Source organism: Odontesthes bonariensis, chromosome 1 (assembly GCF_027942865.1).
Source record: "Odontesthes bonariensis isolate fOdoBon6 chromosome 1, fOdoBon6.hap1, whole genome shotgun sequence".
NCBI classification, from domain to species: domain Eukaryota; kingdom Metazoa; phylum Chordata; class Actinopteri; order Atheriniformes; family Atherinopsidae; genus Odontesthes; species Odontesthes bonariensis.
Genome location: NC_134506.1, coordinates 34,119,431 through 34,145,891, shown reverse-complemented (window position 1 = coordinate 34,145,891; position 26,461 = coordinate 34,119,431). Strand labels below are relative to the sequence as shown.

Sequence of the window (26,461 nt, the reverse complement as noted above, 5' to 3'; positions counted from 1 at the left end):
GCAAAGACAAAGTGGGAAATTGTTCTGTCCAGTAATCTGACGACTCCAAATGCAAAACTTTTGGAAATGCATCCTCTTGAATGCAGAAGAGATGTATAATCTACGTGTTACCAGCACACAGTTATAGCATCTATTATAGTGTGGGTGTGTATAGGTGCATATGGCATGGGTAAATTACACAGCTGTGGCTGCACTATTAGTGCTGAACAAAATGCGCACATTTTGGAACAACATATAATGCCATCCAAATGATCTCTTTTTCAAGGAATGCCTTGGTAATTTCAAACTGCATCCTGCAGCACTCTGTATCACAACCACATGGCTTTGTAGTATTAGAGTTTGGAAGCTTAGATGGACTGCTTGTAGTCCAGATCTGTCACCCTCTGAAACATTTGATGCAACGTCAAATAAGAAAAGTGACAAATGAGGCTCGAAACTGCTAGGATGCTTGAAATTCTGTATCAAGTAAGTATGGGGAAACTTTTAAAGCTACAGCGACTGATCTACTCAGGTCACAAAGAGGCTTTGATTGTGTTGTTAAAAGAAGATATGAAACAACACAGTAGTATTCACACCTCTATCAAAGTCAAAATGAGCAGATTATTTCACAGAAAGACGAAGAGAAAAACTATTTCAGCATTTGTTACAGCAAAATGAGTATCTTACAGCAAAATGAGTATCTTCTATTAGTAAAAATGCACAAATGCATTTATGGATAATTGCATTCTGTTCTTGCTTATACTTTACAGTGTTTTTGCAGTGTTTATGCTTTTGTGATTGCAGATTAAAACTTCTAGCATTTTCTTTGCTTCATCATTCAGATCCTCTTCCCCGACATGTGCTCTTGGCGTAAAAAAGAAATGGACAAAGCCAGTGTTGACTCAGTTTAGTAAACAGTTTTTTTTTTTATTCCTTTACAAAATAGGTACAAATACATAAGTTTTGTTTCTTTCACACAAACAGGAAATTCTCAAGATATGTACAAGAGTTTACCAAAAATAACGTGGTTCTAATAAACACATAGTCTTGTAAACAATATTTACAAATCATCCTTACATTGAAATGTTACTTCGCCATTTGTTTACTTCAGGAATATCGTCCTATCATTTTGGCTAAAAAGCTGTAATAGTAGTAATAGTAGAAATGTCCTCCTGTGAAGCCACCAGACCATAGAAATCATTAATAAAACTATCAGAAATAACCATAATAGGTGTTGTTGTGCTTGTTTGTAGATATTTAGGAGCTTTTTTTTTACTTGTACTAAGCATAAAAGCCAATCCCAAAAGAAAAAGAAAAAAGAAAGAAATATATTAAATGTTAAAAATAAGTGCCTTTTGACATAAATTGGCAATACCGTAAAAGATAAATTTCTTTGCTATAATACAGTGACAGCTTTCAGTTGTCAGGTAAAATAGATATTAAAAAAAAGTGCTGTTGAAATTTACAATGCACAACATCTGTTCTAAATGTCACCCATATTTAAATAAATTTCAATATGACAAGAAAAGCTGCATAGAGGCCAAGAAATTCAGTTAAATAGAACAAACATAAAACATAGTGGACAAATATACATAACAGTTTAAAAAAAGGGTGAATATCCAAGGTGACATGTAAAATAATGCTTTTTTAAATAGTTTTCTTCAGTCTGTAACAAAAAAGAGTCGTGAAAAAATAACCAGGTTTAAGTGAAAATCACGGAGCTGCTTCCCTACACAGATGCCATTTTACTTTACAGTCATTTTTTTTCAGTAAGGTTAAAAATACAAATAAACAAGTGCAGTGCAGTGCACCACAACATCTCATGGATTACTCTTGTCATTCAGTCATCATGAAAGAGTGGGTGGTAGTCGGCGGGTGGACTAGTTCTTTTTTTTTTCAAACATTAGTGATTTACAGATAGGACAGTAAGGGTGGAAGGTAAAGGAATGTATTTTTTCGTTCTCCTAACTTCAAATACTAACAAAACTTATCCCTTCAAATCGGAATGTGGGCGGGATACTGCAGGACACAAATTCTAAGCATCTAGTCATAAAAGCAGTGTTCACATTATGTCTGTTTAAAAAAGAAATACTGATTCACTCAACATGGGTGACCACTCAGAAGAAAGTGTCACATGCCAACTGCGGTTTTGTTACATGACCTCTGCAGAGGGGGCCGGGGACTCTGCCTTATAACAACACTCTACAGAAGAAACTGTCTAAATTGGACTCCTCGACAGCACGTGATTTTACAAAACATCAGGTTTTATAATACCGACACATGAATCACTCCTTTTCTTACAAAGCTTACATGTTTTAAAAATATACATGCTGTCAAATAATTCAAAAAGAACTATTTACACATACAGTAGGGAAATGTAACGTGATGCTGATATTCGGAATCCGTTTCAAAATTAAATGTCTGCGTAGAAATCTGTAGTCTCCTTTATCAAGTTTAGCTAAAGCACATTCATTGAACTAAGTTTAACAAATAGCTCGTGGAGAATATGGGAGGCTACATCAAGGTGTGAATTTTACTTAGCCAATGTAATCCTTTCTTTTAAGTGGTTGATAGAGGAGCTTCCACCAAACAATGTCTAACTGTTGCCAGAAGTTCCCCAGCATACAGCAAGTTCAGGATCAAGTCCTGTGACACAAAGACATCCTCCCTTGGAGAAATCCAAAAAAAAAGAATATGACATGGCCTTTAAATTCAATGATCTAACTACACACCTTGAAGCTAAACAGAGAGCGCACTAAAACAGTTTGATTTTTGTACTTTTTCTATCCCTCTCTCTTTCTTGTTATCAAAAGCTACATCAAACATCACTACAGTACATATGGAGACACAGAGCTGAAATATTAGACCTGATCTGAAGGCACGTGGCTGGGAAGAAGGAGGAGGAGCAGGTTGAGGTGGGCGCTAAGTGGAGCAGAGGCTACTTGAGCAGGGCACGGTAAAGGAGGAGCGAGTGGGCGGTCTCTCTCTCCTGCTCCATGTAGAATATTAAGTCCCTGAGGTTGACGCGAGTGATGCGCTGCCGTGTGTACTGGCGAGATGAGGTTGATGGGGTGGAGGAGCTGGCCGGGGAGCCCGCCATGCTGCCAGAAACCTGGAGAAAAGGGAGAGGTCCAAAGGTGAAATGGAGGGTCTCATACAGAATTTGTTAACACTACCCACAGCCTTCAAGCGCCATGGTCAAGTGAAAAGGAAATAGTAACTGGACTGTACTTGTATAGCATTTTTCTAGTTAATCTGACCACTCAAAGCACTTTCACACTACATGTCACATTCACCCGTTCACTCACACAGCACGCTACACATAGTGCTTTTTGTTCTAATCATTCACACACATTCATCCACCGATGGACGCATCATCGGTAGGCAAAATGGGGTTCAGTGTCTTGCCAAAAGACACTTTGATATGTGGCCTGAAGTCGAACCATAGACCTTCCCATTGGCAGGTGACTGCTCTGTGTCCTGAGCTACAGCCACCCCGCCCCTCTGAAACTGCATCCTCTTCTATGTCGACGGTTTCTTTATGTATTAGGAAATCATGAAAAATTTCCTTTACAAGAATTAAGAAAAATATTGAATTTAGGTAAATACAACATCAGATGAAAAACTATGTGCGACATGTTACACCATGTCAGGGAGCAGACGAGGCCAAAATGAAGTTGTCTGCCACCGTAGACACACGGCATTAAAACTAAGTAAAAGAGTCACAACTAAACTATAATTCAAAGCAAAAGGAGCTTTTTCTACATCAAATCAAAGCTTTAATGGCACCAATAAACAATTTGCAGAGATTGGATCATTTGTATCCCAACGCAATCAGGTAGACCAAAACTGACCACACCATCAGTTAATCAGTACATCAAGCAAACAAACAAAATGGACAAACAACTTCATTACAGACACACAGATTTCACACATCTAAGACTTCAATCGCTACACACCTTGTCAAAGAAAGAAAGAAAACAGCTGTCTAGTAATGTGTTAGAGAATGAACAGGGTTCGCAAAAACTGTAGTGATTTTCTGGCATTTTATCAAGTAAATCTCTGGATGTAGTTCACTAATGCCCCAGATAAAGAAAATACTTTTTAAATTTACAACAGAAAATTTATAACAAATATAAAGACCTGCATCGGACTGCATCAAATCATATTTAATCAAATCGCATCATCCCCGAATCATATCTTACCCCATATATGTTGATATGTACCAAATAAACAGATATGAGAGAGATACACACCCCTATTATTATAATATCTGGTTGATATGAAGTCGGTATCTTGGTGTGAGGGATGGTGCATTGTTGTCTGTCACTGTTTTAGCTACAATTTTTCTACTGTACAGAGCAGAAATAGCTAATGGATGAATTTTAAAGCTTTTATCCAGCACCTCTTTTTGTACTTTGGTTCTAGATCTAGCACTTTGAAAACTAACATTCCCATCAACTTCAACTGTGCTTTGCTTTTATTTGGTAAGAGTCACATGTTAGTATGCTAAGAGGCTAAAATATCATGGGAAAACATTGTGCTATGATAGCGCCTGAGATTTGGCATCTCCCAGACATCAACACTTTTCCACACTTTTCCATATGTTTGGTGTAATACTGCAATATTTCAGAATATTCCAGCTTTGAGCTTCGAGCTGGCAAATATGGTTAATTGTAACTCAAAGCCCACCCCCCACTCTCCTGAGGCCATGCTGAAAAACCTGAATGCTCTAACATTACTTTATTTCCAAAGATGTGTTTCTATCTACTCATGTCCTGCACGTCCTTCTTTTTCAGAAAAATTAAAAGGCCGCTCTGTTAAATAACATTATTCTTCTCTCTGCATATGTGCATGTTATTTCTTTCTGGGAATTCATCCTCATGTTTTTTTTTTTTTTTTAATTTGTAGTTTTTTTTTAAAGAAGAGAAAGATCTTTGTCTCTGTGTTGCAGTCAGAGACAGAGTTTTCCACAGTGAAACATAAGAGTGTCTGGAAGCAAGAATTTCTTTGTTTCCAATTCACCTTATGAGGTCATCTTTGCTGAATGCCAAACACATTGACAGTATCAATCGTAAGGAATGTTGTGGCCTCTATGCATTATACACCTCCAATTAAGAAAAATAATCCCTCTTGCAGAGCAGAAATTAGATCAAAAAGGAAACCCTAATAACGAACAGATCTTCAGGTGCACACTAAATTTTTTTTGTTGAGAAAAACATTGGTGACGCGCTCCCAATCGCCTGAGAAACCATCTTCTTAAATTAAGTGTGTTTTATGGCTCTTTACATTGCCTGGAATAAATAAACAAAAGCTGCTGACATAGATCAGAGCTGACGTTCCACTCTGAAATGGAGCCCTTGTTTGTGTTTGATCCAAGAAAAAATGAGAACGAAGGAGAAAAAAGAAAAAGGACAAAAAAAAGGGAGTGTATACAGAGGCCGATACAAATCATGAGATGCATTTACATTTGCAAACGAGAAACACTGGGAGACGAATCCAGCAAGTGCCCACTTGAACCTAGGCAGAGAGAAATAAGACAGACATCTCAGTCAGGAACACCCTCTCACAATTACATTGATTGCACCACTCTGTAAACACACTGCGCAGACAGGCCTTAATTGCAAACATATGATGGGTTTGAATTTACAAGAACCAAACCAAAGTCCCTCCAGCATCCGCCCTCTCATATGCCTGGATTTGTGTACACTGTATGACGATGCCTTGTCTCAAATTTCCCTGAGTACACTCTCTGACCCCTGGGTGCTGGGTGACGAGTGAGGCTAGTCAGGCCACTGTTCTTGCCAACTTACCTAAACAACATGTATCATCTGTGGCTGCTGGTTGAGGGGCAAGTGGGTACAGGCAGCTCATCAGAGCCCCGGGGCACACAGAGCTCTCTGAGGGAGCTACCCAGACCTAATCAGGTCAATCATAGCTGACCACAACTGAAAGATGGGCCTGCCTACTGCCATGCCAATTACTGCCAGTCAATAGTAAGGCCGATGACAGGACCACAGATTTTACCAATCAAAGCCATCTATCCACCTGGACAGATGGCAAAACTAGCCACAGGCTGAAAGTCGGTGCCGGGGTGGTGCCGTGACCACATGTAGGTAATGGTAGGGAGGAGGGTGACAGCAAGTATTACCAAATATCGCTCCTTAGGTATTGTGCTCCAGCTCCCAGAATGCCTAATCCCCTTCAGGGACAAAGGCAGCCTTCAGAGATCTAAATACAGGCGTAAAGGTCAGTGCCTGTCCAGGAATTCGCTTAACACAGCAGCACCTCTTCTCTTTGTCTTTACATGTCCTCTGCATAAAGAGCGCCAACAACCCAAACATGACGTGTTGTTGTAAGTATCTATGGAGACCGATTCTCTCGCGGGTGCATGCAAGAAACTATGCGAAAGGCAGGAGAGTGGATGGGTGGGGTAAACACCCACAAAGCAGATGGCAGGGTGTCAGTTAAAAAAAGAAAGGGAGACATCGACGACCATACTATCCTTGCTGCCAACAATTACACAGTTATCATATATGTATGTATATATATACATACATATATGTGTGTGTGTGTGTGTCAGAGAGAATAAGAGAATAAGCAGGAAAACAGAGACAGAGGGGCTGAGCAAAAATAAAAGTCTCAAAATCAGCTTGGCCAAGAAAGAACCAAGAGGCAAAAAAACAGCATCTGTCATTTTATCTGTGATGGGTGCTCGCAGGCATTATGTCATATGACATATCCGTCGTGCAGAATGCACAGGGATACTTCAATACATCTCTTCAGACATTTGACTTGTTTAGAGTGGGGTATAGAGAAAAAAAATGCAGCAGAGGATAGAACCTGAGGAGAGGAGAGGTTCTAAAGCTGGTTTGTATTGAGGCTTCTTTAATAGTTGTAGTCATCAACAACGTTCTGTCGACATACGTGACAACTTGGCAATGGAAGAGAGACATCATTAAAAGCTATTTCACTTCCTGTGTGTGCACACTAAAGCAGAAACAGCGAGTCTTGGATTGATTTGTGCTGCTGACAATTATTACAACACAGTGTGAAAGCAACAAAACAGAACCCATTTCACACATTGCATATGCAGTGCAAGCAGGCAAATAAATGGAAATTTTCCAAATTCTTTGTGAAAACTTCAAGTTTTTCCAAATGCACCAACTATGCATCAAAAATATTGTAGTGTTGACATAAGTAGCTTTTAAAAAGTTACTTTAATGACTTAGTGACTTACAAAATGTAATTGAAAAATTCATTAAAAGGCTGGCATTATACAGTTAACTTATTAACTGTCTCCTTTAGTTTCAACAGAACTGCCTGGGAGCCATCAATACAGGATACAGTGGGCGCAGATTTCAGTGGAATGACTTTGGTGACATGTTTGGACATTCAGTTATTGTCTGACAAATAGAGTGAAAAAACGTTGTTACTGCATTTTTCTTCCTTGATTTTAGACTCTATGTCTGAAACAGAGCACGGGGCAGCAGCTGTGCCTGCATGTATAGCTAAGGTCTGAATTTGCATTCACTTCTTTATTGTTTAAGAAAAGGAAAGGGGATAGGGCAGAGGTGACGGTGGAGTTTCTTGCTGATCTGCGGCTTTGAACCCTGAGTGGCACCTGTGCCTTGATGCCGTAGCCAATATTGGATTTGGCCCAGGTCACACCTTAGGGCGGTGGGTTAATGGCCCACTTTGCCAGGCACACAGAGCTGCTCGGCCCTGCGCAGTCCAACCTGCTGTCTCAGCACTCCGCTCCTTACGGCAGAAGTTGCAGACAGGGGCTGCACGGTGAGAGAGTGTGTGCTGTGTGTGACGGTATGTGACAACACACCAGCCAACACACTGCGTTAACTAAAACTGCATCATGGAGAGAAAATTTTGCTCTGCATCCATGTTTGAGGATGGAGACAAGTCCCGTGTCAATTGGAGAAACAGAAAAGCTGTTTGTGATGCAATCGTTATTATTACTTTGATGCTGAAAAATCTGTTTAAACTCTGATGTCTATGCTTCAGGCAAGGAGGACATATATAACAGAATAGAGACTGTTGACAAGCTAAACAAAGAAGAGATGCAAAAGCTGAACCAGGTGGTATTTTGTTTTTCAAAGTTAAAACCAGGAATGAACTAATCCTAATATTTAAATATTGATGAACTTTCCGTCTCATCCTGGCAGAAAGCCTTATTTTGGAAGCGCAGCTGTATTTGTTAAGCGTAGATCGTGAGGAAATTCTTTGACATGGTGGTAGCAGGTACTCCTGATGTGCTTCCTTTTATTGTGAGAAACCTGACTAACTGACACACCAGCATGCACACTGTCTGACTGAAGGACACACAGATTTGCTGACTGACTATTTTTTTCTGAGAAACTGACTGTTTGAATGGCTGACTTAGAGCCTGACTGACTGACTCATTTACTGACTGAAGGACTAACTGCCTGGTTGACTGACTATGTGCCAGGATGCAAAGCTTTCCCACATGTTCTCCATGCTGCATTTCAGTTGAGGAACGCTGCCCCTTCCCTTCACAGTGTTTACAGTGTGCAGCCCAGCCGTGGGAGTGCAGCCCTGCTTCATCTCCACACTCGGCCTGAGACGCCTCTCCTACGCCCGCCATTAATCAGCACCAGAGACTTTCTCTCTCTCCCTCGCCTCTCCCTTTTTCTCGCTCCTCTACGCCCACAGACATGCTGGATGAGGCCATTTTGAAAGAGTTAACAGATGTCGGCTGATTTGCCCGGGGCTTTCTGACATTGCCCGAGTGATGTATTTGATGTGGAGTTTATTCAGCTCTAATAAACGTATAAAGAATTAAAATAATAATTCACAGATGCACATACCCAGATTATATGTCGGAGCCCCTCTTTGAAGCAGACAAGGCAGCCAAGATTAACAGAACCAGGGGAAAGGATGAAAAGGGTTTTGGTTCAGTCTGCTGATAATCACAGAGGTCAGAATGGACTAATATCACAGCTTTGTGTTCATGCACCAGACAGATGGCCTTTGTTTCTATCACAGGTTGCTTTTCTGGGTGAAAATCCTAAACAAGAGGCTGTCACTCTCAAAAATGGAGGTGAGTGAAGCGCATTTGCTACATCTGTTTTTTCTTTTCCCAAACATGCTTTTCTTGATTTGTCATTATGAGAAGAAAAGGAAAAAAAAAGTCTGCAAAACAAAAACAGGGATATAGGGGGGACATACAAAGGAACACGAGTGAGGTCTGGCATTCTGATCATTGCAAAGAAAAAAGAATGAGGGAATTACTTCCAAAACAAACAACTTCCATTTGTTTCACAACTAAACAACAACAAATCTAAAAAATGGCCAGTTGTAGAGTATCTTAATACCCACATAAACCATAAAACAGCTACACAGCTCCATGGCAATGCATAGCAACCGTGCAGGATTTCAGTCAAGGAGAAAGAAGGCAAAAAAACACCTTATTACTTCTAACTCCTGCAAGCCATTTTGGTCTCCAAAGGTTTTAGAGCGCCGCAGGCCATGTGTCTGCAGTGTTTCGGGAAATGACTTGCCTTCGCACGAACACTGCTATGTTCTGCAGCACTGCTGCCCCCAGCATCCCCGCTCAATTTCTGTTTAACCCCTTCCTGTCTTCTCTCACACTGACTCACTGCAACAGAGAGCTCACACCCAGCACAATACTGTCACATTGTTCAGCCTCGTACAAACCAAGTCAAATCAGACCAGCTTTTTCATGAGTTAACACATTAACTCCACATCTAATTTGACTACTTAAGCATGTGAGGGCTCCTAACGAACAGGGTGCTGGAAAGGCGTAAGGTTACACGGGGAAGAGGAAGATGGAAATAAAAGCCCCAGCTCCATTCCACTTGATCTACCACGATGTGCGACACAGTTTGCACACTTGAGTGTGTATCAACGGTGGATTAAATCTGCAAACTCGTTGACACAACACATAATTAAAACATCTTGCTTGAGGTTAGGAATTTTCTAATTAGTAGTGTACTGACAAAGCTGCAATTCCATCGCCCTGAGTTTCAAAGTCCACAGGTTACTGCTAAGATGAAAGCTGACCCTGGAGCACAGTTCTGCAGGGCTGCTCATACAGTTCCTCAGAAGGCAGTCACAGGGTCACCGAGCTAAACAGTGTGCTGCACCCGGAACCTTGCTTCCAAACAAAGAACTTCAAACTTTCCTGCCTGGAAACAAAATCTTGCTTTTGTTTCCCCTCTCTCTTTCTTTTCAACCTGAGAGAAACAAAAGATTGTGTGAAGGCAGCCATAGGAAGAAACCAAAACATGGTTTTGAATATGTTTAATTAAAAGCCGAGCCTGGCTAGCTGAACAACTTGTAAAAAATACTACAAAGGCTTTATTCAGAGGGTCTTTGTAGATTAAGTTGGCAAAAACCATTTCTGATTGTGGGGTTATAACTTTTTGTTCACATATTGCCAATTCTAATCTATTAAATCGTTAGATCACCCTATTGTCTACAGTCAGAATAGTACACCATTAGGACAACAGCTGATATACCAACAATCCAGGCAACTTTGTTGTTTCTGTAATTAGCAAGTCACCTTTATTTATCCAAAGATCGTGATCCAACCACAAAACAATACCCTCTATGTCTTTCTTCTCTGGTGGTTTCTATAGAGCAACACAAGTTAACAGCTTGCCTGATAACCTGGACAATTAACACAGGCCAAGTATCTTTGACTGCATAAAGTATCAGAACTAGAACTTTTCCAACATTAAATATTCAAGGCGTTTCATATATAAAATGAACCCAATTAGAGTTAAAATAAGAGAAGTGTAATGAGTCTCTAGTCAGAATGCTTGTCTTCAGAACTACTCGCTAATGAGCCCTTGTTGGTTTTACACACTTTACTTTCAATGGTGTGGCACTGTCATTTCTGCTGGTTTTTAATTTTTAATTCAAGCTGAATGAGAGGGTGGTGACTGAGTTAATAATCGAGGCACCGGGGTGTTTTGCAGCCGATGGATAGCTGGAAGAAGTTGCCAAATGAGGCTCGTGGTCCACCCTTTGATGTCTTTGCGAAACATTCCAAGTAGGAACAGCCAGTTAACAAAAGCCTATCAGTTTGGAGTGCTATCGAACATAAATGACCACAATAAGGAGAACGCATCCTGCAAATGGCCTAATTAGGGAAAGAAGTGGAATGGCAAAATGGTATGGCGCTGAGCTCACGCACACTAACAGACACTGACTTGAGGATAAGATAAGGCACCAAAAGGCAGCACGATGGATCCCACTGCTCTGCAGACATGTGCTCTATTCTGAGCCGTCAGTCTGCACATAAATCCTCCTATGAGCAGTGACACATTTTACTTACAAGAAAAAGAACGCACCAAGGGGCCACAGTAGACATGCAGGCAGAGGAGATTAGAAAGCACATTTACGGCAGAGGTTTGCGCTATGTATTGGCCCTTGATCTCAAATCGACGGTAATGGGGCCATTTTTGACATCATTTAGCCATCACAGGCTCAGTTCCTGTGCCGCTGACACTGGTCCCACTGCACCTAACGTGGCGCCTGCTAAGTTTGAGCAGCAGGAAAATGGCTGTCTGAAAAGCAGTTCTGATTCAAATCAATGCTCTTCGGGGGAAAGCGTAGAGTTTCATGTTTTATATAGATGGCCCAGAAAGACAAAAAGAAAAAAGAAAAAGAACTTAATAGACTGTCTCTCTGAATATTTGTGACCCCTAGTGTCATTGATTTTTCATCCAACAGGATGCAAGGGTGTGAGGCAAGGCTGACAGAGTTTTCACAGCTATTCAGAAACAACTGTCTGTAACGACAAGGGCATTTATGATATTAATTCAGATTCAAACTAAATACCAGTATACTACTTATACAATTACTTCTACTACTTTTGCTCAAAAGTAGAGAATATGGCTCAATGGCAGTTCAATGTCAAACTTGAAATCATATAATAACTTATCAATTATAAATCTGGATGGTTTGTGGGGTAAAAATGCCAAGCAGCATTGCAAAATTTGGACTGAGTTAAGGAGTTCCTCATTATAGGCTTGCTGGCACTTTCCTGGAGGCCTCATTCCTCCCATCAGATTCTTCTTCCAGGGACCCACAAGGCTTTCTTCCTACCTGCACAGCATTTTGGCAACCTCCTTTACTACACCACATACAACGGCATCCATTTCCAAGCAGCTGTGGATGTGCATATAATTGTGTGTATGTGTGTATATGTATTACACTTATCTACATATTGACTTGGTTTAAATCCACACCCTTGTCTGCCATAATAATTACACATCTTGTAAAAGGAAGTACTCAATTCTTCCTGCACCTGAGGCGGGCAGCTGCAGGAGTTGCCCATCGGCGCCCTGTAAACACACCTCCGGCGCTGCCTGGTATCCAAACAGCTTCAGCAGACACCCAGAGCCATTACCTTCCATGGTGTAATGGCGCCCTTCTATTAAATTCCAGCTGAAGAGAAAATGGCAACGCAAGAGTGGGTAAATGTGTTTCTATGTACTACAGGAACAAAGCAGTTGGGATAGGTCGAACAGGTAATAAAGACAGCTGGAGCTTGTTTTATGGTGGTCCACAAGTCAGACAACAGGCGTAAAAGCACACACCTTGATACAAACGCATACACAAACACACAGCCAAACAGCAGTGTGTAGTGACAAAGGCCAACCTAGGTGATATGTTTACATTTTGTGTGCACATTAAAGTTGTTCCAAAAAGTCGGTCAGGTCTTGCTCAATTTCTTGTCTTTTTTTATTATCAGAATTGCCATGACATGCAATCAGAACACTGGTGCGGGTGACAGAGGCCACATCCAGCTATTCAGAACTTCCTCCAAAGTTCCATCAGTGGAAGGCGTTCATTAGTCCAACAAATACATAATTTATGCAGCCTAAAAAATACATGTGATCATGAATCAAAATGGGAATGAGAGCCACAGAAACACTGAGCTTCTCTGGTGATGCCAATTCTTTATCTAAGCTGTTTTGGGAGACAATAGATTAGACAGCATGCTAGCTAACACAAACAAAGCACCAAAACAGGCAGGCGTGGAAAACAGCACAGGAGCCACAGCTTTGATCCGCTCACCATTCAGGACAGATAACATCCATGTGTATGGTGATGTCTGAATTCTGCTGAGATTATTTGTCAAAAACGCCTGAATTTCACACTTAATTGGCCTCCCTAATTAGCACAGGATGTCTAATTCCCATTGCAGTCAGTGTGCTAAATGGTAAAGCTTTAGCAAGCGAATGCCATTCCTTTTTCAGTTGAGCAGAGACTCCCTATGCAACCCCAGCTACACTGTACATTACACACTCAATGATCGATTCTAAATCTTAATTAGGGAAACGACAAACAAGCAAGGGGGCTTAATGAACTGTGTACCTTGTCAAACAGCTGGCTGATTATATTTATTGAGATATATGTTAAATTTAATGATTCGGGCAATTAACTGCAGACCCCCTCTATAATCTCTGAGGGACATAAAGGGGCCAGGGAGGCAAGCACCGGGGCCACAGACCTAATGGAAAGCAGCTGACAAATATTTGTCATCCCCAGAGTGCTGAAAGAGGCATCAACGGCTCTGAGGATCCTGTGCTCAGAAATAATGATGTCACACAAATATAGCACCCTTGTGTGCTTCAATCTTGCACTCCTGTTTAACACAGCTCTGATGTTCTAACAAGGCATGTTTCAGGCACTCTCAGCTTTGCTAGGACCTCATTTCATTTAATGATCTGACATGCTCTGCAAAAACAATACAGAACCATAACAAAAGATATCTAAAAGTGGGCGCAGCCTTTATCATCAGTGTCGTTTTTTTTTTCATGGCCATCCATTTCCAACTTTTTTTTTCTAAATTGGTCAAATGGAAAGCAGTGAAAAGCGAGGAAAAAAAATTAAGCTGAGCTGAAAAGTGCGACTTGGATTTAATATTTTATAATTGCCAAGGGACATTCTAAGATCAATGAATTTTTGCCCGGGACGCACATCAGAAAGAGATGTACTTCAGTCTTTTTAGGGAACATTGGTCTATTTAATTCCAGTGTCTGATGCATGTGAAATATGCCTTCCATGGCCTCCTTCTTCTTCCCCAGGCACTGCTGCAAGCAGACATTATCACTTTTAATGGGCCGCCATGAGAAGAGGCAAGTCAGCCAATAACCCATCCTCACTAATGGATCGCCTTGTTTATTCTCTTTCACCATTTTCTGAAGCTAATTTTAGGCGTTCTGTTTTCCTGTTAAAAGATAAAATAGAGGACACTGTATCAAAACAATATGTTAACAAAAATTAATAAATAGTCCTAAGAATGAAGGACAGAAATGGAGCAATATTCATCAATGTGGACCGTCTCTATCATGTTAAGTAGCTGGTGGTTGGTCCAGGTTATGAGGGGCAACTTGTGTGTGACTGGAAGCCAAAACAGGGTCTTTCACAGTGGGAGACTAAGACAAAAATGCGCTTCTGGGCCAGTGATGAAAACCTCAGAGAGTTTAATAATAAAGGTAGTTATCAGCAGTAGCTTTTAGAAGTTGGAAATATCAACTCTTTGATTAGTTTATCACTGATCGCTGATCCAGTTAATGTCTAAACTGTCACATGTCTCATTATAACCTAAACAAAAATCCAAGTAAAAGTAAAAATACTAAATCGTAACTCAGAGCAGATCAAAATTAGTACTTGACTTAATAAAAATGCTGTTTTCCTACCGTAAATATTAAAATCACCATAAAAGTCCTGACTTTAAATGCCACACCTGCTATAACTTAATTGATGTGTAAGCTCTAAACTTTTTTGTTTCTTGTATGATTCCCTGGGACGATAAATTGACATCATACCACTATGCCGCTAAGTTGATAAGGGGCAGTGGGCAGACACTGCTGGTCCAAATATGGCAACATGCTGTAAATGTGCTTTCACAGAGGGTCATTCACCCTCAGTAAGACATCGTCTGTAGTTTGATGGTGTCTTAGAATGTCTGAGAAGGCAACAAAAATCCATATTTTCAAATATAAAGAACAGAAAAAGCAGAGATCAGGGATTTATTATAATGAAGTGATGGTAAAGAAGGTGTTTAATTATTTAGAACTGAGTTTTAAAGTAAGGAGCTTCTCACAATATGTGTGATGTATAGCTGCATGATAAAAAGTCCTGAATCAGATTCTGGAAAACTCAAACTACTCTCTATGTTGGCATTTCTGCCATCTCGCTGCAGTATTTTGCCTACTCCATACATATTACCATCGCTCTTTCTCCCTCCCTGGCACTCCTCTGCCCCCCTACCAGCCTCTAATGAAAGATCTTTTCCATCTTTTCCCTCTTTCTTTAACCGGGATCAAACCTTGACAGCTGACAGTGAAGCTGACATAAAACTGACATAAAATACATAGCAACAATAAAATGTTTCCACGTATTGCCAGTTCTGTGCCACACAAGGCAATCAGGGCTAAATCCAGCAGCATCGCAGGAGGCCCAGTAAATAACGACAAAAAGTCACACGAAGGCACAGGAGTTTCTAAAGTGAGCCATAACAGAAAGAAAAATTCTGGTTTCTCCGGGGCTCCAACATGTAAGTTTCAGAGCCTCTGTGTTGACAACTTCATTAGCAGCTCTTGCATTCCAAAATTCTCAAGTCGTTTGATAACATTATCCTCCAGGATTGAGTGAACACAAGCAGTTACAGAATGGCAAAGGCACAATTGAGGTATCTTGTCTGCCTGTTCCTATGAGAAAGGGAAGGCGTAGGATGAGGAGAGTGGGTTTGCACAGTGCGGCATAGTACAGCGAGGGGCCCACGATGTTAGGCTGTCTTCATGTCCCTGGCCAGCAGGCTAGCTAGAGAGCCAGCCATTATTGGTACGCCTCCATAGCAGTGAAGCAGATGGGGGGGAAATGCAGCAAATTTCATTCTTCAGAAATTTAATTATATCAAGATTAACAAGGGAGGTAATTAATTTCTTTAAGATGAGTATCTATTGAGTGCCTGGGGCTTAACTTTGTTGTCAAAACTGTATATTTAAACATTATTTCAGGGCAAAGTTTTACAGGCAGAAATGAGGGGGATCACCACTTTACCATGAATATGGATATATAGGCGCTTCTTATCTGAATAAGAAGATTTTAGTGTGAACACTTCTGTGGATAATAATGCATAATATGTCGAAATGTAAAGTTGTTTTTGGGAACCATTCACAAAAGAAGAGCCACAAGTAGATCAACTATGCATATTTATGAAAAATCATTGGTGGAAAGTTTCTGATTATTATCAGTAGGGCACACTGAAAGGGAAGAAGGTGGTGTGTTACTTTCAGATGAGCCAGACAGATTTTTCCTTAAATAATCTGGAAGATCCGGGTGCTGAAAAGATCTGACAGAGCCAAAAGAGGCCACAAATCTGTTCACAGAGAAAACAGAGTCCAACAAGCGAATTAGGGATCATCTTAAATTCAGCCACACTAAACACACTACATATGCAAGTGTCTTCAATTGCGTCCAAAATAAAAATGGAACCGATCATGACGAAGATTAAATGTTTTGCAAGTTGCCCACTACCCTCCCATGTTGTTAGCCAAGCGATGTTAGGTTCATCAGTCGGTTGCCTCTACACTTTAGTCTCAAGAACTACTGACTTTGTTTGTCCTATCTAATTAACCCTGACACTTTCTTAATCTAAAATAAATATTTTTTTATATATTTTCTTATTAATTAGCGATGGCAGCATGCTAATAGGTCAAAACTAAGGTGGCGAACATGATGATTATCTGCTAAACATTGCAAGTTAGAATTTTCACTGAGAACATGTTTGGGTCAATGGCTCAATTAGTTGATTCACTAGGTTGAGTTTTGACTTGCCTGGAAGATACTTCATCCATATCATAATCCATACAGGGTTTTACCATACAGTATATGCAACATGAGAATGTCTAACTGTGTAAATTTTCTCAAATAATACTGACAAACATTTATGATGTGGTTACACACAAGTGAAGACTAAGCAAATGAATCTATCTTCTCATGCTAATGCAATAGCTCCATTTTAAATGCTTTAACCTATAGTGCAGAGTTTATAAAAAAGCACCACAGTGCTCTGCATTGTATTGGAGACGGGACAACTGGCAAAGTGCACCGTGTAAAAGCTTTAAGAACATATGGCATCTGGCCAAGAAACCCCTGTAACCATTATTAAGACTAAACTCTGTCTCCTTTGTGTCCTCACTGGAAATACCGAATTGCCTTGAGATGTTAAGTCAAACCAACATTACAATCTTCCTGACATTATGAAACCAAAAGCAGCCTCTCGCTGCCCTCTTTAATCATATTTATGTAGTATCTAGTGAAGGGGAACCCACAAAGGAATCCTTATGTTTCAGTTTCATAAATGATGCAAAAGTCATACTTCAGATCCTATCCCGAATCAATCCTAATTTGTGGTCAAAAAAAATACATAGATACAACATTTAATCAGTGGTTAATGTCAATGCACCCTCTGGAAATAACAGAAGCATACGTATGGTTAAAAGCAAAAGCAGAGCTCCACATGTTGACAAGAACTAAATAAAGAAATGAAAGTTAGCTTTCTTTTCCACCAAAAACATCCACTTTGTATGGGGTTTGGACAAGGACAGGAGTAGGGGTGAGTAAAGTAGATTAGATCGGCACTGCCACTACTCCTTCAAAATCAGCAATAACTTTTTCACTAATCCGAACAGACTCTGGGCAAAGACGGGACAAAGATGCAAAAGAAAAAAGAGACGAGGAGGAGGAGCCATTGTTTTCCCTCATGCTGTCCCTTCAACCAGCAATCAGTTGGCCTGTCTCCATCTTAACCAAACAGCCTGGTTGGTCCTAGTCCTCTGAGTCCTTACACCCCCCTCAAGCGCCGGAACCCTCGTACTCTTTAAGTTTCCTGTTTGTCTGGTTGAAGACCTGGCCATTTTACTCCCAGGCGGCACATTGGGAGGGACGCAGGAGGAGGAGGGGTAGGAGAAGGAGAGAAGCACAAGACAGAAGGACAGAGGGGAGGTTGGCGGGGAGAAGGCAAAGGGAGAGACACTGAACACTCCCGAGTTGGGATTGATTTACTTCATTAACCGAGATTACAAGTTTAACTTACAAACCAGAGGTCAAAATTTCTCATTAACAAGGGGACCGTGGAGAACCTCGGGGCTTGGAGACCACTCTTATTACTGACTACACATTTCAATCTGTCTTTGATGTTCCATGTCTGCCTTTCTACCCCCTCTTTCCCCCTCCTATTTTTTGGCAGCGAGGTTGATTTTAATTGTAGCTATAGAACAGAGCATAGTTTGCCTGTAAGCCAGCCTCCACATCTGTAGTGAGTGCAGCTTTAGTGATATTGGGTGCAGTCCATAGCTTGGGGCTAATTTTAATGGTTCCCCCCTCCTCCCTCCTTCATCGGAGACTCAGATTGTTTTCCACGTGATTCCTGTTAATTTAGCTGGAGGAAAGGGCATCAGTTTTCCTTGTGCTTTTCCCCCCTCTCTCCCCATGCCTCTCACTCTATTGCCTCACTCTTTCTTTCTGATCTACAGCCTCAAAGAAAGAAGGTGAAATGAATTCAAATGGAAAAATAGACTGTGCTCACTATTAAATCGCTCGCCTACCTTTGTCCCCAGCATTGCGCCTGGTCGAGACAGATAGGAGAAAACCAGTGTGGCTGTACAAACTGGGGCAATTTAGCTGCTATTGTTGCTTTTACGTCAGCAAACAAAGCTCTTCCTTTGATGTGATAAATGGCCTAAGTGCCTGGATGATAACTCAGAGCTCATAAATGTGTCAAGGATGTTTCAAAGCATTGAGCACGTTATACACTGCAGGACACTGTGCATCGAGGCAAATTTTACATCTCAGAACCATAAGATGTGCAAAGGAGTCTCTATCTGTGTCTCATCATACATTGGAAGTGAAAATATTTTCCAATAATTCTAATAAGCAAATAAGCCACCTCTTTGAGTGAAAGGCGAAGGCTTGAGAAGCTCTGAATGCTTGGTTTTAAACTGTTTTTCTACTTTTGGGATTGCTCAGATCAATCATTTTTCCAGGCACAGCACACCCATCAAGTCAAAGTATACTCTTCTTGGTAAATGGACATGTTATTGCGATTGAAAACAAAAAGTTACTTTAATTGCTACCTTTACAGTTTTTTTGAGACCGTCCACACTGAAAGAGGATGTGGTGGTCCTACCAAGCACTGGGTGGAGGGTCTTTGTGGGCTTCCAGAAGTTAACCAATCAGAAGAGGGAGGAGGGCTCTAAAGACCAAGAGTTTATGATTTATTGTTTGAATCAGCCAGAGGCTAAAATAAGGCATTATGGGATAAAGATTTTATTTTGAACAGTGAATCACGCAGAGCCACTCCAGTGAAGTCTCTGAATAAAAATATAGAGCTGGAAAGAGAATAATATGTCTTCTTTAATAGGCCTGTGTGTGGTGTGTCAGAGTTGTATAGGATTTGGACCACTGAGCTTTAGGCAGAGTTATGGTGTGTGTGCTTTGCGGGCCCCTGCCTGTGCAGTGACCCACCACCGGGGCCACAGCGGGCCCTCTTCAGCAGGCTTGCCAGTAGCCCCAGCCATTGGCTTCTTGGAACTAATCTGCCCTGCGGAGCCCTATAAGACCTCCTTTGTTACCTCCTGCAGACTAGATTGGGCTAGAGACGGACTCTCCAGTTTTCGTTGGCTATCGGTTTCACAGCCCATGGCGATCCACATCCAGGCACAGGCCCAAGTCCTGCACAGCCACCATCAAATCAAAGGTGGGTGAATGGGGGGTGGGTTGGGTTGTAAAGGGAAAAAAAGCTAAATTGTGTCACTTGAATTCCCTCACAGTCTGAACAAAGTGGAGAGGTTAAAAAAACAAAACAAGCAGGAGGAAAGGAATACCGAGGAAGATGATTTCAACAGGAGCTCTGCCTCTCAGTGAACAGAACAGGAACTCAACAAGGCCATTATCTGGCTCCTAATTTGAGCTCTGGCACAGCACTGAAGGGCTGCCTTTGTCTGGGATTAATGCGGAAAGCTCAGGATGCGATGTCAGAGGGAAATAATCAGCGTGGGCCCTTCATAACGTTGGCTGCTTGTGCTCCTGGCCAGGGCCCCCCGGCTCATTTCTGTGGAGATGAAATCTATGACAAGCCCCTCAGTGAAGCTGAGAGCAGGCAACAGTCCAGTAACACCCACAGGCCTCCAGGCATCCTGTGACCCCCTTAGAAAAGTCACATTCACTTTGCTCTGGAGAAGGGAAAGAGAACGCCGCGGGGGCTTCCAGCCCATGTGAAATGAAGAAATGTGAGGAGGTGAAAACGAAGTGAAAATAAGTTAAGATTCCTCCTCCGCCCCCTCTGCAATAACTCCAGAGGAGGGGCACACTATGACTTCACTTTATTATGCCTTATGATTAAACATATACAGGACATTAAAAAAAAAAAAGGGAGGAAAAATATGGAAACAAAAAAGGCTCCCACGTAATGTATATTCATGTTTATGTTGTGTAACTCCATTTAAGAAAGCAGTTTGTGGAAGCAGCTTTTTTTTAATGCAGCAGAAGGTCATGGGCTAATACCCATCAGGGTAAAGCATTCTGAAAGAGGTTGGCACTGTACTCAAGAACCAGAAGTAATGCTTTTATTTTGTTATTTATGCTTTTTTACCGGGTGCATTACTCTGCTCCTCTGCAACACACTGCTGCTTAGCCAAGGATGTGAAGATGCAACTCGATAAGCAGGTTATTAAAATGACCAATTGACATTCAAAATTCAGGCTTATTCTAGATTCATCATATTTACAGAGGAATATGTGGAATTTAAATGTTTCCCCTGGTGCCTAAAGGAAAATGTGACTTAGTGCAGTGACTGTGTATGACTTCATGTATAACCGGACTGTTAGAGAAATGTGATACCTCAGTCGTTGCTCATGGATCCTCAAACGAGAGACGTTTTGTTGTAAAAACAACTTAATTAAAAGCAGACTAGGCAAGTCACAGAAGAATATCACTATGCTCCTTGTAAAACAGATGTTTCCTTTCACCCATTTTAAATTTGCTAACTTAGATTGAGGAGGATGAGCTTTCGGACACATTCCTAAACTCGGATAATGCTAAACACTTTCAGCATCAAAGGTGGTATCACATGCACAATGCCTCTTAAAACTGGACTAGAGTTAATTTTTACACAGAAACGAACAAAGAACTGTTTTCACAACACAAATCTGTTCCCTGTTGCCTCTGAAAAGGAATTAGAAAATTACTCGAATCGATGATTTCAATTTTAAGGATCTTCATTCACACTTGAAGCGAAATACAAGAAGGATGTTTCAGAGGGCTTCACACTGTGTGTCAGCTCCACAACCAGTTCAATTCTGAGTAAAGATGGCAAACATGAACAAAATGCTCACTTAACCACTGTTCACTTAGTCAAATATAAATATTGAATTGAACTGAATAATACTTTATTAATCCCAAAATGGGAAATTATTTTTTGCACCATAAAGAATTCAAAAAGCTATTAGACATTGGCCATTATTAAAAAAAAAAAGTCTTTGTGCAGTGTTATTGCTGTGGGCAGGAATGACCTCCTGTAATATTCTTTGCTGCATACGAACATATGCACTGATGCACCAAGACATTATGACTGCACAAAATGCTTTGGCAGCTCCAACCTGCCACATTCCTGTTGGGAGTTGGAACAACCATCAGCGAGACTTATTCTTTGTTCGTCCCTCCAAGGACCACCCCGATCACCATTCACCACCACTGACTTGGTAGTGCCAAGAGGGGGATGTGAGGTGATCGTACGCGGATCAGCCATAAAATTATGACCACATACTGAGTAGGCTCTTCTCATACCGTCAAAAAAGCTCTAACACGTAATGAACAAGGATTATCTGAAGGCCAGAACACACAAAACAGACACTCCAGTTATTTTCTATTACACATCACATAACGTAAGTACATCTCTGTTCCTGTCCCATGACAGCTCTTCCTCTTTGGTGCTTTAGCAGTCTTTTTTAAAATGTTATTTCTTCCCTGCTTTTATATGTAAAATAGATGAGGAGAGATTAATTACTGAGGCTGAGAAATAACCAGAGCTATACACTGCGTGCAGTGTATACCGTGCAGACTGAAGTGCAGACCGAGCAGTCCCCTGCTTCTGAGCAACAAACACCGTAACAGGCAAGGCTATCGGCAGGTGGCAGCACGCAGTGATTCGAAGGGAGAGAAAATAGCGCCAAGCGATTGTGAGGTCTGACTTTTTCTGGGTGAACGATTTTGTGATGCAAATGTATTACTCTTTTGAACGCATATTATTTTGAGAAGCAAAACGCTTTATTTTTTAAGCTCCAGCCAACTAGCCGGACTACCTTCGTGGACGCCAAAACTCAGCCGGAACTCGGCTCACAGGACGCAGCGGGGGGTAAGTCAAATTTAATAAATGATATTGCTAATATGGGATGTCATACAGCTTCATGTCAAAAGAGGCGAACTATCCCTTTAACACCTTTCCTTTGGAGGTTTCGGTTAAAGTTCAAACAGGAGAGGACCTATTGGGTTCAGGTTTATACATTGGCTGTGCCACTTCAGAACTTTCCCAAAGCCACTGCTACTTATTTTGGCAGTTTTTTTCAGCTATCCTCCAGAAAAAGTTTTCACTCCGGGTTGCCTTATATTTTGGAGCATTCAACCCTTTCTGCACTGACTTTTAGCCACCATCACAGAAAACATCTCCTCAAATTGATGCTGTGCTCACCATGATAGACTGTACGCTCGTGTGCCTTTGGAAACTGAGAATAAAAAGTTTCATCTTGACTTCATTAGATAAGCCGCTTTTTTGTGCATACTGGCTTCTGTCTGGTGGTGGTATACTGCACTCATAGTTGACCTTCTGTATGGTTACAGTTTGTGTAGTTAGGAGTCAAACAACACCCATCTTCCAACACAGACTTCATTTTGATCCAATCTGCACTTCTGTAGGTTTTTCCTAACTCTTTCACAGTTGTGATGCTATATAATTAAAAAATCTGTTGTTGACAAAAACAAACGACCTGCCAAAGCACTCGATACTGCATATTTCCTGTAATAGCAGGCATCACTTGAACCACCTTCCATCTAAATAAAACATACGCACAGGTGCACAGGGTGAAAACTTGCCAGTCACACCATGACAGCTGGCAGTGAATCTGTTCTGAGAGGAGCCTGAAACATCACATTATAAGACTTAAAACCAGTGTAAATGTCACAATGTCTCTGTCAGATTGTAATACAGGTAATTTAATTGATACATACACCAAAATAATTGTCTAGTAAGAATCTCTAAACCAAAATATGAAAAAAGCTCCCTACTGGCAAGCTTTTCTCACTTTTATTTGATCAATCATCTCAGTGCAAAGTTGTGTCTTCTTGATACTGTATTCAAATAATGCAGTGTCTGGTAGGTATAAAAGTGGAATCAAAGTGCTTTGGGTGTTAAATCACCAAAGCTGCGTGCACAGACATAAGAAGCTTGCCTCTAAATCAAGAATAATAGTGTAACAACATGTTGAACATTTAGTCACTCGGTCAAAAATGATAACATTTACTTTTATTCATGGACATAAAACAAGCTTAAGACAAGAGTAAGAAAACAGGAGTTCCAGCCATAAAGTGTAGCAAATTATTATTGAACAGTGGGAAAAATATGACTATGGATGTAGCAGATTTATCTAATCTGTTACTACAATGGCACAACCTATTAGATTTTTGAATAATCATCCTAGGAGCAACATAAAATATTAAGAAATGCATCACCACCTATTGTTCGGTTTATTACGACAACAAACAAATTTGGGGCTCAAACTATTTCATCTGAGAGGTGTTCCCACAATCTGGCCAGCACCTGGCATTAAAAATAACTTAAAATTGCTGCAGCTATTTCTGTTTCTTACTTAGAGATAAAAAAAAATTGTGACTCAGTTTAGTATCTAGCAACACTCCAGTACTCAAACTTATAATCTTGTTGAAAACAAGAAAACTTATAATACCACACAAAGGATTAAACAAAAGACATTGCTTGGGGAAATAAATTGATTATCTTTTGAACATTTCACTTTGCAAAAGGCAGAGCTGATAGATTGTAATGAATATTTTCATACTATCATTTGAGTGTTATCACTGATTAGCTCTCCTCCTGTTTGTCCTCTATTAAATATAAATATGAAAGAATACAATGTGCCAAAGATTGATGCGCCAAAGATCTGTCTTCCTTGCTTGAAAGAATTCTGCCAAAGTCACAAACATAAACAGATGCTGTCACAGGTGGATAAAAAAAAAACAGCACTAACAATTGATATTGAAAAGATAAACTAACAAAAAAAGCTATTGTGTCAGTCTAGTTCTTACCTCTGTCCCTGATGGTGTAGCTCCTGGTGAGTCCACTTTACGTTTTTTTCGGGGTCCAATGGCGGCTAATGCTGTGAGGTTGGCATCTCGCTGCCTCATCTGAGCCAGTTCCTGTTGCTGCATCTGGTTAGGACAGAGCAAAAAGATCAGAAAATAACCTCATCTACTACACTGTTGCATTACCACAGTTTCACATGTGCACGTAGAGGTTTATAAATATGTGCAAAAAATCAATGTTCACCAATGACCCCATCACCAACCTATAATACTCAAATACAGCCAAAGAAAAAGTGACTTTATGTATCAATCAATCTTTCTTAACAAAACAGCTCAGGCAGGTTATTATTTTTTAAGCCTCAACTAATATTAATAATCTCTGATATCTGCTTTAAGCTTTTTTCTAACTTAGCTTTAATAATATCACTTTCTCCAGGTATATTAACTAAACAATGAGGATCACTGGCAATGATCTGTTGACATGCAAGGAGCACACAGTTGAATGAATGAAATGGAATGAAAACAATGAAGCACGAGTAGAATCAAATGTTCAAATTAAATTAAGAAACTGCCTCTACTGTCCATCCCAGCACTGAATAAGCAGAATACTTTGCTGAGCAGAACAAAATGGATGACTGCTGTCGGCCATTAACAGAGCTCTCCTCAAAGATAGTGTGTGTGCAATCACATGGTCCTGTTGGGATTTTTTCAATTCGTGATGTTTAAGATGGTGTTTGCTCTTTTCTTTTTTTTTAGAGGGAGAGGAGAGAGGGGGGCACTGCCCAAGGTAATGTCATATCTAGCTGCAGGGCTGAGGGGGAACCCAGCGTCGCTGGGAGCTGCCCTTTCTATTGGGTGGAGGTGTGAGGGCCTGGGGCCATGGCACAGAGGGTGCCAGCACTCCCTCCAACATGCAAACACAGTGTGCACACATACACACACACACATGCCTATCAATCCTGGCCACAGCACAGGGAATGCCTACCCACCAGCTTGCCTGCGTGCCTGCCTGCTGGGGGAGAGAGGCCCGGGTTGGAGCGAACAGGGACAATCAATGTGGGCCTTGATGTCTTTCATGTTCTTTTATGTTATCTCTCAGCATGTGTTCGCTGGGCTCTGGTGTTTGTGTGAGGCATGTATGTTGTCTGATCAGTGGAAAATTTCATGTTACTTTCAGATGGCGCTCTGTAAAAGGTTGCTTTGGTGTGCAGAGTCTGATCTAAAATGTGCATGCAGTTGACTCTGATTTTTTCCCAAAACCCCGCTGGCAAGGCATGCCCTTTAGGGTGTTGCCACTTCACATTTAGCACGGCGGAACTGTTGAAAGATTCAAACACGCTGACAAAGTAGGGGAAATAATAGCAGCTGAATACATAAACTGCATTCACTTATCCTTTCTACAATGGAGGGTGGTGAAAATATGGATATAGTGGAGCCATAGTTTAAGAAATAGAAATGATATGGCCAAGTTGCTGGAGTAAATTCGTGTTTTCCTTAGTCCGACTCTTAATGCTATTCAAATCAATCCAAAGGTAAAAAACAAACTTGAGATTGTGGCTAGATGACCACTGTCATCCACTACAAAATGTAGCATTAATATTATCAGTGCTGACTGCATCAGGCTATGCCACAAACAACACACAAATCTCTCTAGGCCTGACCTTAAAGAATCCCACCACTAAGTGAGCAGTGGCAGAGCGACAGAGCAGGAGGGAGGGGAAGAGAGGTCCGCTATCTCTCCGATGGCACCAGGATGCCGACATCTCTGGCTGGCAGTTGGCACCAGGCATGAGCTCCCAGCGCCCACAGCAACTGCCTGCATTTTCAGATTTATGACTGTATGATAAACGAAGACTTCATTTTACCATCTGCAAGCCTCCAGTCTGCGTTTCCCGTCATAGTAAAGACGCCGCCATGACACTGGGAGACTGATTTCTGATTTCAATCTGGTGCCACAATGCAGACTCAACTTTCCGTTAAACTACACTTTTGCCAGGACACAGTGCTCTTTGTGCCTGGCCCTGATACATGTGTATTTATTGGAGTACACAAATTTGTAGAAGAGAATACTCAAATGAATCACCAACAG

At 41.0% G+C, this 26,461-nt stretch overlaps 1 protein-coding gene across 5 annotated transcripts in view; it reads right to left on the bottom strand.

Moving 5' to 3' along the window:
* Positions 1 to 882: 882 nt before the first annotated feature.
* LOC142379814 (transcription initiation factor TFIID subunit 4) overlaps positions 883 to 26,461 on the bottom strand; it is an 88,422-nt gene continuing 62,843 nt past the window's right edge. For all 5 annotated transcript variants that reach the window (XM_075465109.1, XM_075465118.1, XM_075465127.1 and 2 more), the window contains 2 exons: positions 24,376 to 24,498; positions 883 to 3,091 (listed from right to left, as the gene is read on the bottom strand). In XM_075465109.1, the coding sequence (XP_075321224.1) occupies positions 2,918 to 3,091; positions 24,376 to 24,498 (297 nt within the window). In that variant the 3' untranslated portion in view covers positions 883 to 2,917. The remainder of the gene's footprint in view (positions 3,092 to 24,375; positions 24,499 to 26,461) is intronic.